This window comes from Neofelis nebulosa, chromosome 5 (genome assembly GCF_028018385.1).
Source record: "Neofelis nebulosa isolate mNeoNeb1 chromosome 5, mNeoNeb1.pri, whole genome shotgun sequence".
Taxonomy (NCBI): Eukaryota; Metazoa; Chordata; class Mammalia; order Carnivora; family Felidae; genus Neofelis; species Neofelis nebulosa.
In genome coordinates, this window is record NC_080786.1 from 16,860,978 (window position 1) to 16,875,650 (window position 14,673).

At 43.1% G+C, this 14,673-nt stretch overlaps 1 protein-coding gene across 8 annotated transcripts in view; it reads right to left on the minus strand.

Annotated features, from left to right (window-relative positions):
- The window catches only part of RARB (retinoic acid receptor beta), a 681,957-nt gene that overhangs the window by 58,616 nt on the left and 608,668 nt on the right, over nt 1–14,673 (minus strand). Inside the window, exon 1 of one of the 8 annotated variants that reach the window (XM_058729725.1) lies at nt 4,708–5,196. The exons of the other annotated variants lie outside the window; for them this stretch is intronic. Coding sequence (XP_058585708.1) covers nt 4,708–5,056 — 349 coding nt within the window. The 5' untranslated portion in view covers nt 5,057–5,196. Of the gene's footprint in view, nt 1–4,707; nt 5,197–14,673 lie in introns of those variants that run through there. 8 annotated transcript variants of the gene reach the window in all.

Sequence of the window (14,673 nt, forward strand, 5' to 3'; positions counted from 1 at the left end):
TAATTTTTCTGGAAGCCACAACTTCCTTTCTTTCACACCCATGCAGACATCCATGCACTCGATACTAATTGATTATAGCTTTTTGTCACTGAACCTGAAGATAGCCCCAGAATCCTTCTCAGCAGTGACCCAAGTAGATCCCAGCAACCATTGCTAATTGATCAGCATTAACACAGAAAATGAAACCTCTTTGCCAACCTTGACCTTAATAATAAAAGACTTAAGTTAGCTTCCCTTTCTTCTTCCCACCTTCTCTTCCTTCCTTCCTTTTTCAGACAGTAATTTGTTTGAAAACATAATCTAAATCAACTATACAAAGAGAGAAGGGAAAAATAAACCACCTTCCACAAAATGAAGAACAGGGTCCTCAGCTGTCATTAGGGTGGTGGCTACAAAGGGACCCAGGAGTCTGTGAAGAAAGGGGCCAGAGAACCATTTTACGGCAATTTCATGCGTTTTACTTTCTCTCCTTGTGAACTTTACTGGTTCTAAGCTACTCTCCTTTGTGTCATCTCCAGACTGGACCAAACGTGGACGTGAATTGAGGAAGATTTACAAATTCACCACTACCTTCATGCATCATACACACGCTATGTCAGAATAAGGGCTTGAATGTTGGCACCAATTAAATGGAAAGCAGTGCCCTAAGGCCCCAGATCTTGGCTGTGTGAGCGGAAATGTTCATGACTCCAAGCTAAACTCTTCTCTTCAGACTGTTACTGGGATACACCTGTTTACCTGTGAAGTCCAAACAAGACTGTTCTGCAAGGTGACATGACGATCAACCTTCCTCCAGACAGGGTTAGGGTCACTCATCTGGTCACTACACATGTACCAGGCACTGTTCTAGGCACCAGGGAGACAGAAGTGAACAAGAAGACAAAAAAAACCATGCCCTCGTGTATGCTTATGGTTGAAGCGTAAAGATCAGTGTGGAAGATAGAAAAGGTGGCCAGAGTGAGCAGCAAAGGATAATGAGGATTCATTGTCACAGGGGCTGGGGGAAGAAACATCAGGAACGTGGGTCCTGAGAGCCAAGGTAGTGGAAAGTCTGAGGAGAGTGGGCAGGGAATCAGGACCATCAGAGTAGCTAGATCGATGCATTTATTTGTTTATTTTTAGTGTTTATTTATTTTTGAGAGAGAGAGAGAGAGAGAGCGCGCGCATGAGCGAGCGCGCATGGGGGAGGGGCAGAGAGAGAAGGAGACACAGAATCCAAAGCAGGCAGGCTCCAGGCTCTGAGCTGTTAGCACAGAGTCTGACGCGGGACTCAAATTCATGAACCGTGAGATCATGACCTGGGCCAAACTCTAACGCTTATCCGACTCAGCCACCCAGGCGCCCCTAGATGGATGCATTTATTAACATAGAACAGGGGTCAGCACACTGAGTTTGGAAAGGACCAGAGAGTAATATTTCAGGCTTTGTGAACTGTCTCTGTCACCACTCCTCAGTTCTGTGGTTGTACTGGGATGGCAGCCATAGGCAATCAGTATCAACAAATGCGCATGGCTGTGTTCCAATAAAACTTTATTTACAAAAACAGTGATCCACCCACTTTGGCCCATGGGTCGAAGTTTGCTGAGTAAACTTGAAAGAAGCATTTATTGCCTCTGTAGAGGGTATAGGCCAGAATGTGAGGAGTCAGGAAAAGAGTGGGTCATGAGTAAGTCAGGTGGCCACTGAGAGAGGAGGGTTCTACTATGGGCTGAACTCTAGCCAACAAGCAAGGAGGGCTGATTTCTTTTTTCTTTCATCTTTTCTATTACTCTTCTTAATTTCAGAAGTCATATAAGCTTATTATAACATGTGAAATAGTCTCCCTCCTACTCCTCTTCCATCTCTGGACCCCCTGAGGCAACCCACATACAGTTTCTGGCGTGGTCCCCAGATGCAGTGACCAGGCCATCAGAGGCTGGGACGCTGGGTACGATCAGAGGCAACACCTGGATGTTACGGAAACAGAGGTCACAAAGGTCACAGCAAAGAGACCTCCTTGATCAGTGATTCTAAAAGGGAAGGAGGATGAGGGAGGCAGCTAAAACCAATGGAGAGTCCACCTGGGGAGCTCACTGATAAACTCAGCTCAGCAGCTAGCTGGAATTTTGTTACTTGGCTAACCATACCCCGAGGTGTGGACCAGAGGCGGATGCCTACCCAGACACTGGGATTCCGGACCAAAATAACCAGGAGGATTAGAAGACCTAAAACTGCTCTCCTTCCACTGAGCAGTAGTTTGTCCCAAAATAAATGATAGGATTAAAATCCCAAAGCAAGGGGCGCCTGGGTGGCGCAGTCGGTTAAGCGTCCGACTTCAGCCAGGTCACTATCTCGCGGTCCGTGAGTTCGAGCCCCGCGTCAGGCTCTGGGCTGATGGCTCGGAGCCTGGAGCCTGTTTCCGATTCTGTGTCTCCCTCTCTCTCTGCCCCTCCCCCGTTCATGCTCTGTCTCTCTCTGTCCCAAAAATAAAATTAAAAAAAAAAAAAAAAAAAAAAAAGTCCGAAAGCAAGTATTCTAGAATTCCACTGGTTGGCTGGCCTGGATGATGGGTGAAGAAAGGAATGCATCGATTAATACATTCACCAATAAATTAGTAAATCCAACAAAGAGAATAACTACTAGCCAAATGCGGATGTTCACGTCAAAAAGACATAGGATCTTTATCTTGTTACAACACAGCAGTAGGATGTGACTGCAAAACAGGTCATGCAGACTACGTTCTATGAAATCGTGTGTGGACCAAAGAAAATGATCCTTTCCCATAATCTCAACAGACCCCCTTTGGCATGCCAGGTTCAGCTTTGGGGTGGGGGGACTCCCCACTTAAGGATGGACACTGACTAAAGAGAATGCAGGGCGTGGCTAGGATGAGGAGGCTGGGGTGGGGTATTTTTGAAGTCCTGCCAACCAAGGAATCCCTCAATAAACTAGGGAGTTTTGCCTTGGGTGGAAGAAGATGGTTCAGGAGTGGCACCACGCGTGCAAGTAAATACTGGGCCTCATTCTTAGTATCTTGAGGAGGTAGATCTCGGGCCAACAGGCAAAACAGAGAAGGGGTGGCCAGGACATGAGGAAGGACTTTGTAGCTGTCCCTGATTCTCCCAACCGCATGCTTTCTAGCCTGGCACATTCCTCCCGCGGCGCAGGGCCGTCCCAGGTGCCGTCAAGAGGTCAATGTCATGGGGCTGCAGGGTCCCCTAGGTGCTCCTCCAAACCTCGAGCTTCTTAGCAGTTACTATCTTCTGACCACTTTGCAAAGCACAGGAAATTAGCCAGCCTGTAGGTACGTAACTGTTTTCTGAATTAGGAGAACTCCAATGTTATCAAAGGTTATCTGTTCATAGATCATTCAAGGTCAGTCGTACACAGAGATGCCTCCTCGAAAAAAAGGGCTTAGGCAACAGTGTTCGCAGATGACCCTGCTCTACCTTGTCTGTGATCAGCAGAGGGATACCTTCGTCAACTGCTGGCTCCGGGTACGAAGAACCGGATCACAATACCACACATGAGCGAGGCCACGTGTTTTGACCTCTCTGAGCCTGGCTTTATTTATCCGTAAGATGGACCTTAACGTGCAACGCTGATCTCCCTCATAAAACTGTAGGCAGCATTCAAATGAGATGCTGGATGTCTTAACAATGGTTCTTCTCAAACTATCTTTGGGGGAAGGACCAGAATTCTGTGTGTGTGGGTGGGGGGAGGGGGCCCATTTCTAATCTACGATAAATACTTTAATAAGATAAAACAACAGAGAAATTGCTAGAAAAACGAAATGCTGCTTGGATGATACGGTGTGAGCACGCTGCTAAAAGTTTCTACATGCCTGTTCTGAATTTCTGTGCCTATCTTACCGGGTCTGGTAACAGTATTTGTGGACTGGCTCTGGTCTACAGGCCACACTTTGAGTGACGCTACTCAAAAATGTTGGAAAGTATTATTATAAAAGAGCATGACTACAGTGTTAAGACATTAAAAAACCAGGGGGTGTCTGGGTGGCTCAGTCCGTTAAGTGCCCGACTCTTGATGTCGGCTCAGGTCATGATCTCACGGTTTGTGAGATCAAGCCCCGTGTCGGGCTCTGCGCTGACAGTGTGGAGGCTTCTTGGGATTCTCTCTCTCGCCCTCTCTTTCTGCCTTTCCCCGGCTCTCTCTCTCTCTTTCAAAATAAATGAACAAACTTTTAAAGAGATATTAAAAGCCCGCAATTATAAAGACATCCATTCCCGATGAGAAGATAGAATTCAAAACAATGTTTAGCAACCAAAAGGCTCCCTTTCTCATTTAATGACCGGTTTGGGCTTAATGATATCTACCGGGTCAAGTTACGGGAATAATAAGGACATTGCATCATCGAGAAACGGGTCTCAGTCTCCCATTCTGTAAGGTGCACTCCGATCTTTCTGGACATTGATGCAGTAGTCCTAGCAATTTCACTTACAGCCTTTCCACCACCCAAAAGGCTGAACTGATTTAGTGTCTGACAAAACAGTTAGAGAGAGAGACATGTGTTACCGGGAAACACCGTTTCTAAAAAAAAGAAGGGTTTTCATTGTTTGATTTTAAGTCTAAGTGATTACTTGGAGGCCTCTGAAAACTTCCAGAGAAAATGCCCTGGACACAAGGGACTTTGTTTCTATAAAGCACTGAGGCAGCAGTTTGCACAGAGTTAACTCAATAAAATCACACTTTCTACTTGGATAAACTGACCTAGATTCTCTGACTTCCATGCGGAAGCACAGTAGGCTGGCGGACATCTGGGGAGCTGTCCGTGAGGAGAGCAGAAGGGGTAGGACACCAGGCAGCAGGGATGGGAGAAGGTCCTGTGTAAAGAACAGTAAGATTCTTCATGGTGATTATAGTTAGAACTCTCATCCCCAGGTTTAAGAACTGAAGGGGTCTCTACCAGGCTTTCCCGAAGAAGGAATCCAGGGATTCCTAAGTGAAAAGACACTGCCATCCAAGGCTGGCCAAAGGAGGAGAGCCTCCTATCGAAAGAGTTCAGAAATGCACCCTTGTCTGTGTGTTCCCCTCCCCCCACAGCATTTTTAGGACACATGGCAGCGTGGGGTAAGGAACTAAGAGCACCACAGCCAAACAGCTCCGCGAGAGCCTCAGTTTGGACATCTGCAATATGGGAATTATACTATCTGCCACCTTAAACAATGCGTTGTGAGAACCCAGCCCATCAGTGCACAGTACGGGGAACGCAGACTATAATCTATAAACCATGCGTGCACATAGGCAGCAACAGCCTGTGCAGAGTCTATTCAAACACACAACCAATCTCGAACTGCAGGGTAAGGCAATCTCAGGGGAAGAACTATATACAGTTGAAATAATTTACAAGAACATGCACTCACATTACTCAATTAGCTTGGCATGAGTTTAAAGCATTCGATGGCCCTTTCCAGATGCTTCTTGTTTTCAGCCGCCTTTCTATTAGCAGACCTCTCTTGACCAACCTCCTTTCTTTTCCACTAGGGCCAAACCGCACTTTCAACTCCCTGGGTCCCTGCGGGTTTGGGGTCTTTTCTGGACTCAGTTCCAAGCCTCCAACTGCAGCAGGCGCCCCCGTCAGCGAACTGCAGGAGATCCCTCGGGTCAGTGTTTGATCTGGGTGCTCCCCAGGGAAGTCCTAGACTAGTTTTTCCTGTGATTCTGGGAATTTCATCTCTTACTCAATTCTCTGAACTGGACTGGCCATCTTGCTCAGCAAAATGTGGGTTTCTTTTCTTTCTCAATCCAAAATGTCACCGGAAAACTCCCCAACTTTCTTTTTCTAGGGTTACAAAAGTTCTTGCCTCATGGTGATGCACCCCCCCCCCCCCAGCAGCTAGTGAAACTCCCGCGGACAGGTCCCTTCGCCCCCCCCGCCCCCATTTATCTCAGCAACCTCACCCTTCCTGCCTCCAGCCACCAATAAATTTCTGAGATACTGTTTCTTCCAGAAATACCCAGCCGCGTTGGCTCAGAACAGCAGGACATCTGCATTTTATTTTTCACAGCACTTCACCTTTTTTTAGCTGTACCAAACTAAATTCCCCATATTCGCCAGAGCCTAAAGATTAAAACAAAACAAAACAAAAAAAAAAAAACCTCAGTGTTTTTCTTGAAACCGCACATGTTACCTAGTTTTGCACTCCACTTTGTGAGGAATGGTTTGGCTTGGAACATCGTTCCTCCTCGAAACGTCTCAATTCCATTCCGTCTTTCTCTCTCTCCCCCCACGGGCTTTTTTTTCTATAAGCCATCAATGCGGTGGATATGAATGGGTATAATCTAATTTCCGCTTCAGTCTTGAAGAAACTGGACCTGTTAAGTCTTCTTGGGCATTTACACTTTAAAATGCCTTCTTCCGGTGGGAATCTGGCATGGCAGATGTGATTTGCACCAGAGTGGTATTTTGTAGACCACGGTTTTAGGCCTGGCTTTGTTCCTAACCAGCCGTGTGACTTTAGAAAAGACACTTGACCACTCTTTCTAGCCTCATGCCCTTCAAATGAGAGTATATGCTCTTTTGTGATCCCATCGGCCTTAACATGAGTGAAATAGCAGATAGGAAAAAAAAAATTTGTGTAGTGGGAGTAAGGGTGGACTGGGGACCCCTGGCATCACCATCATGATCTCTGACTGTCTCTTCACTTCGGCTGAACATTTACAGAGGCTTCCTCAGGGCCCAGCACCCTACATAGAAATTCCTATAATTTGCAGAGCAACCTAATGCCATAGGATTCCCTATCCCCTCCTGTTATAGAGATAAGGACACTGAGGCCTGGAGAGGTTTTTTTGCCCAAGATCACATGGCCAGTAGGTGGTAGAGACAGGAGCTAAAGCTAGTTAATCACCAAATAATACTCTCCTCGCTGACATCACCCCAAGCAAGTGACCATGGACCTCAACCAAGAGATCTCTAATTCAGAACCCATCAATACTCATTGACAGAGAAACAAAAAGGAGGACCGAGAGCTAAAGTTACTGACCCAAAGCCCTGAGAAATTTAGTAACCAACAGAACATTCAGCTGGCCCAACTAGTGGCTAAATTAAAATCCAGCCTGCATCCTTACTTTTTCTCTTCCACTGGGAAAGAAATCTGATTATTTTCTCCTCCCCCTACTCTGTATGGTTAATACAATAAATCTAACCTGCTCGGATTTTCTTTCTCCCACCGCCACAGCTACATTTTGATCATTTCATTCACGTTATTGGCCAGCATAGAGAGGATGGTTCATGCTTCAGAGTAAGACGGCTGGGCCCTCATGGAGGAGTCTTTGGAGGGGCTAAGCAGGCCCCTACTCACCCCACCTCAGCAGGAGAAGGAACTTCTTCAAGGCTTCAGTGCACTGGCGGTCCTACACCCGCCAGTCCTTTTAAAGATGATCCACTCAGCAAAAGCAATCTTGAGAAAGTAGAACAAAGCTGGAGGCTTCACAAACCCAGATTTCAAGCTATACTACAAAGCTACAGTAATCAAAACAGTATGGTACTGGCACAAAAACAGACACATAGATCAAGAGAACTGAATAGAGAACCAAGAAATACGCACACAACTATTTGGTCAATTAATCTACAACAAAGAGGCAAGAATATACACTGGGGAAAAAGACAATCTTCAATAAATGGTGCTGAAAAAACCAGAAACTAGAACTTTGTTTTTTTTTAAATTTTTTAAATATTTATTTATTTATTTATTTACTTACTTACAGAGAGAGACAGAGTATGAGCAGGAGAGGGCAGAGAGAGAGGGAGACAAAGAATCTGAAGCAGGCTCCAAGCTCTGAGTTGTAAGCACAGAGCCCGATGCGGGGCTTGAACCCACTAGCGGTGAGATCATGACCTGAGCTGAAGTCGGACAGTCAACTGACTGAGCCATCCAGGGGCCCTGAAACTAGAGCACTTTATTACACCATATACAAAAATAAACTCAAAATGGATGAAAGGCCTAAATGTGGGACACGAAATCATAAAACCCCTAAAATAAGACACTGGCGGTAGTCTCTTGGACATTAGCCTTAGCAACGTATTTATGGATATGTGTCTTCAGACAATGGAAACAAAAGCAAAAATAAACTACTGGGACTGCATCAAAACAAAATGCTTCTGCACAGCAAAGGAAACAATCAACAAAACAGAATGGCAACCTACTGAGTAGGAGAGGATATTTGCAAATGATATTATCGGAAAGGGATTAACATCCAAAATATATAAAGAACTCCTATGGGGCGGCTGGGTGGCTCAGTCGATTGAGCCTCCGACTTCAGCTCAGGTCATGATCTCACAGCTCGTGAGTTCGAGCCTCACGTCGGGCTCTGTGCGGACAGCTCAGAGCCTGGAGCCTGCTTCCGATTCTGTGTCTCCCTCTCTCTCTGCCCCTAACCCACCCACATTCTGTCTCTGTCTCTCTCAAAAATAAATAAACATTAAAAACAAATTAAAAAAAAAAAGAACTCCTATGAATCAACAGCAAAAAAAATCCAATTAAAAAAGTGGGTGGAGCTGAATAGACATTTTTCCAAAGAAGGCATGCAGACGGGTAACAAATACATAAAAAAGATGCTTATCGTCATTAACAATCAGGGAAGCGTGAATCATAACCACAATAGCGCACCACCTTACACCTGTCAGAACGGCTATTATCAAAAAGACAAGAGATAACAAGTGTTGGCAAGGAAGTGGAGAGAAAAACACCCTCGAGCACTGTGGGTGGGGATGGAAACTGGTACAGCCATTGTGGAAAACAGTATGGGGGTTCCTCAAAAAATTAAAAATAGAAATGCCATATGTTCCAGTAATTCCACTGCTGAGTATTTACCCAAAGAAAATTAAAACACGACTCCAAAAAGATAAATGCACCCCTATGTTTACTGCAACGTTATTTACAACAGCCAACATATGGAAGCAAGCCAAGTGTCCAGCCACAGATGAATGGATAAAGAAGATGTGGTATATATACAATGGAATATTACTCGGCCATAAAAAAGATTGAAATCTTATCATTTGTAACAGCATAGATGGACCTAAAAGGTATTATGCTAAGAGAAATAAGTCAGACAGAGAAAGACAAATACCGTATGATTTCACTTATATGTGGAATCTAGAAAACAAATGAACAAAAAATACACTGTTAAATACAAAGAACAGATTGGTCGTTGCCAGAGAGGAAATGGATGGGGGGGGGGGGCAGGGGCAAAATAGATCATGGAAATTAAGAGGTACAAACCTCTAGTTATAAAATAAACAAGTCAGGGAGATGAAAAGTACAGCATAGGGAATATAGTTAATAATATTGCAATAACGTATGGTGACTATATTTATCATGGTGAGCAGTGAGTAATGTACAGAATTGTCAAATCACTGTGTTGTTTACCTGAAACTAACGTCACATTGAATGTCAATTATACTCCAATTAAAAACAAATGATCCACTCATTACGTAAAACAAAATGCAAACTTGAAACATGGCTAGATGTGTTTATTGGTAACATTTTCTCTGAAAAGCAGCATATTCTCTGACAAGAAAAAGTCGGTATCCAGACGGCTGTGTTTAGTGAAGATGATGCCAGAGGGACCCAGGAAAATCACTGCTAAGGACACTGCATGTGTGCTTATACTCAGACACTTAATGGAAAGGGGGGAGATGCGGAAAAGCCCATGTTCTATTGCCACAGGATCTGTGAAGCAGGGACTGTTCTCTGCTTTTACTTACAGTATAAAAACAGGTTTAAGAACCCAGAATACTCAGATTCGGAAACTGAAGTAAAGACCCATTATTATAAATAATAATAGTAACAGTAACAACAAGTAACACTTATTGAGTTGAGTACTTACTCTAAATCAACTACAGAGAACCTACCCACTGTTCACAGGTTCCCACCCAACCTTCTCCACCCTGGGAGTAGGTACTATTATTACTCTAATGTTACAAATGCTTTGGTTATTTGCTCCAAGTTTTATGGCCGGCTCATGGTAACGCTTGGTTTCTGACTCATTTCGAAGTCCTCACCCACAATGTTCTTGCTTTCTGACCATTGGTTATAAAAGGATACACTGAATGCTTAACACTACAAGAGGTTAGAGCTGAGTTAAACATCATCTGGGGCCTTCAAGTAGCACATGGTAAAATGATTTCTTTTTGTTTGTTTGTTTTTTAAATTTTTGGACATATTCCTTTTTGAGAGACAGAAAGACACAGTGTGCAAGCGGGGTAGGGCACAGAGAGGGAAATACAGAATCCAAAGCAAGCTCCAGATTCCAAGCTGTCAGCACAGAGTTGATGTGGGGCTTGAACCCATAAACTGTGAGATCATGACCTGAGCTGAAGTCGGACGCTTAACCGACTGAGCCACCCAGGCGCCCAAAAAGTATTTCTTATTAATTATTAAGATACACGGAAGACGTGAGGAAGGACTTCCACAGTGGATCTGTGAGAAGCCCTCGAAGGGCACTGGGAGGCTTAGCGGGAATCAGCGTCCCTACCACAAGAGAGAAAAGCTGGGTGCCTGGGTGACTCAGTCAGTTAAGAATCCAACCCTTGACTTCGGCTCAGGGATTCTCTCCCTCCCTCTCTCTCTGCCCCTCCCCTACTTGCTTGCTCTCAAAATAAATAAGCAGACATTTAAAAAGTAAAAATAAAGAGAGACAAAACCAACGTTCAATTTAAGATTACTTCCAAAGAGTTAAAGTGTTAGGAAGGATCATATTAACTTTTGCCCATGAGTTTATATTTCTTTAAATCATGCACTTGATTATATAACTTAATAACTGTTAAAGAAGACAGTCCCTCCTTTTAACCTAAACTTGGTCATTGGTTTTCTTTATTCATTTAGTACTCATCAAGTCCTATGGGTTATTTTTTGCTCCTTCTACCAGATCATTTTATGATTTCTGCCAAGATTGAGCAATATCAAACTGACCAAGTAGAAACCTGGATACAGCATTTGTAAAGTAAGTACTTATTTTATGTATCTAAGTTTTTTTTAATGCTTTTATTTATTCTTGGGAGAGAGAGAGAGAGAGAGAGAGAGAGAGACAGAGAGAGCAAGCCAGGGAGGGGCAAACAGAGAGGGAGACACAGAATCTGAAGCAGGCTCCAGGTTCTGAGCTGTCGGCACAGAGCCCGACGCGGGGCCCAAACTTACAAACGGTGAGATCATGACCTGAGCTGAAGTTGGACGCTCTACCGACTGAGCAACCCAGGTGCACCTATTTAAAGTTTATTTACCTCTTTTGAGAGACGGAGAGAGAGAGCACACTGAGTGGGAGAGAAGGAGAGAGAGAGAAGGAGAGAGGTAATCCCAAACAGGCTCCATGCTGTCAGTGCAGAGCACAATGCAGAGGTCAAACTCGAAACCATGAGATCATGACCTGAGCTGAAATCAAGAGTCAGATGTTCAAACAACTGAGCCACCCAGGCACCTCAGCGAGTACTTATTTTATTTGCTGGCATATGAATGCAATCTCTCCTCTCCTCCTCATTGATAAAATATATTCAAACATTAACCCACATTCTATATGCTTGTACCGCCCATGGAAAACCAAAAGCACAAAATGTAAAATAATATTTTGATCCTCTTGTGAAATAACAAGCCAGGCAATTCATTAGACGTTAAGTTTGGCCATTTATTTTTATAATGTTTTAGATTTCCTTTAGTACTATTATAATCTTTCTATATTCTATTATTTCCTGACACCAATATATTTATTTTATCTACGAAATCTCTTATTCAAGGTTATTAAAATATAACCATCTATCCAAAACTTGATACAGCTTGTTGAACTGTGGTCGAGAAAATATTGTGTTTACATAAGCACAGTAATATTTCCCCTGTAAGACCACATTATAATTAAGTTCAGTATATTTCTAAAAATAGGTAAAGCTTTTCATTAGTGCACATTCTCATGGCCTTTACAATGAATGTGTTAGATTTAAAAGTGGGGGTGACCTCTGTAGTGTTTTTAGCAAGTGTTGATTTTTTCCTAAAGAACTCTCTTGATTCCTCAATACCTTTCAACTCATAGCTACACTGAAGGGAGCCTAGCTGTGTTTGAATAGGAAATGTGGCATGACCTCAGGACTGCCTGCCCCCTGGTGTCAGCATGCTGAAATTGCAAGCATAGGACTCAAATAAGCACACTCAGGAGTGCCAAACATGGAGAGGTTAGCCTCTAAAGCGAATTTTAAATGTCCTGGAGAGCAATGGCTCTTTCCAAAAATACTTAATTGTGTTCCCTGGGTGGAATTCCCTCATCTTGTGGCTCAGTGCCTGGGCCACTTGCCACAAGAATGAAGCTAAATTCTCACTTCAGAGACAGTTATAGGAAGCCTCTTCAGGGCTTCAGCCTTTTGGACCATGTTCTTAATCATCTGAGAGCTGGATCATTAGTGCTTCTTCCTGGACCTTAGCCAGAGAGCACTACTAACCAAATCAGTTGGTCAAGCGTATTCGTGTAATATATGGCAGATTTCAAACATATATTGCTCTTAGAAGGTAAAGTGCCACAAAAATAAAATAAATCATCACCAGAGAAACTACCAAAAGCCTCTAAGCACTCTTTCCTCTTTCACCGTGGGGAAAGAGTATCATAAACAGGAGACATTTCTTTTAAAATAAAAAATGCTACTTGTTTTTTAACAGCTCCTCTCTCCTGGTTCTGCCCCCCCTCTGCTGTTAATAACATCTGATCTTACATTTAAGCAGGAAGAAAATGTAGCCACATGATTTAAAAAGCGTGTGTTTACGACTTGCCATGTTTAAGCACTGCTGAATAAATGTATATTGAAAACATATTTCAAGTGAGAAGCCATAATAAGGGGTTTGGAGATATTCAATATTACTCTACTAATTCATAGCACACCATAATTATGGAATATGTAGACTTTCTAGATGTAAATTACAATCCACGGCTCGGCGAGAGCCCCTTTGCTGCTCCCCACCCCCCACCCTGCAACATTACACTCTTCAGGCAAATTGACACAAAATAGAATAAATTATGTCAAAAGCTATATAGAACCATTATTTCAGCCTTAAACATTTCATTAAAACTAAACAGCTCAAAATCTCCCCTCCTCACTCCTACCTCCCAGCCTCTGTTAAAATGAATTAAGTCCAAAGATGGTGAACAATGTCGCTTTTTACTTTTTTTTTTTTTTTTTTTGGTGGAAAGATTATTTTTACCAACAAAACTGAATCCAGATTTCTGTTCTTGTCCCTTCAGCAAAGACCCTGAGGGAAATTAAATCGAGCTCTTCTTTGCTCCCCAAATTCCTACCTGGCAGAAAAGATTCCTGACACACAATTTTTATAATTTGTAGGTCAAGAATGTGGCTTTCTTTTCTTCTCTTCTCTTTTCTTTTCTCTTTTCTTTTTGCTTTCTTTGTTTTTGGTTCTTTGTTCCTCTTTCTCTCTCTCTCTCTCTCTTTCTCTTTAAGTGTCTGTATCTTTTCTTTCTCTCAAACAAAATCTATCAACATAGAAAACAGAAAACAGGAGCGCCTCTGGTTGAAGCAGGGGTAGGCTGGGGACTTTCCAGCAAGGAGCCTTGGGACTTCTCTGTATCATCTTTCAGAAAACAAGTTGGAAAGTTGATGAACTACCACTCAAGGAACCCATTTAGTTACTCAGCATCTTGATTTTACTACATTCAGATTTCCAAATGCCAATGCAAGTTGTAACAGACATTGCCAGTACCCCCTAATATATATATATATATATATATATATATATATATATATATATATATATGATATTCATCTATATGACATTCATATACATGTATATATTATATATATGAGATTATATATATATGATATATATGTGTGTGTGTGTGTGTATATATATATACATATATATATATATATATATATATATATGTATATATATATATATATATGAATATTCCCTTGGCCTTGACTTTTTCAGTGTATTCTCACCCAACTTCCAACTGCCAGCACTTTGCCTGAGGGCTGTCTTTGGCCTGGAGTGTACATGGTCCGTAGGTCCTGGGAGTTAGATTCCCCCAAGAGCAGCCTCGTGCCAAAAACGAATGCTTTTTGAGGGGTAACTCTGAAGCTCACGCTCCCCACTGCCTCCCAGTTCCCAGATTACATCCCACTGCACGCATGGCAAGTACCTTGATAACACACTCTTTACTGCTGTCTTCTCCTCCCTATCTCCCTTCACTTCCCATCAGTGTTTCCGGGGATTATCGAAAAACAAAACCAAAAAACCAAGCTTACGCACTCACATCCTCTGGGTGTGATTCTGGGGTGCACAAACTAAAACGTAAGTCCGATGACATCCTGGAACCAGGAAGCAGACGCTTTGCTAGATGCTGTCGCTCTCTTAAATTTCAGTGGACAATTTCATCAGTTCTTTACTACACGTGCTGGGGACAATACCGCTCCCCGCCAAACTCCCTAGAATGTCTACATCCTAATCTGCAGAATGTGTGAATGTACTAAATTACACGAAGGGGGGGGAGGGCAGGAATTAAGGTTGCAGATGGGATTAAGGACGCTAATCAGCTGACCTTCCAATAAAGAGATTAGCCTGGATAATCCAGGTGGACCAATCACAAGAGTCTTTAAATATGGAAGAGGGGCCAGAAGAGTTAGCCCCAGAGTGATGCACACAGTGTGAGAGAGGCACCACCAGCCTTTGCTGGCTTTAAAGATGG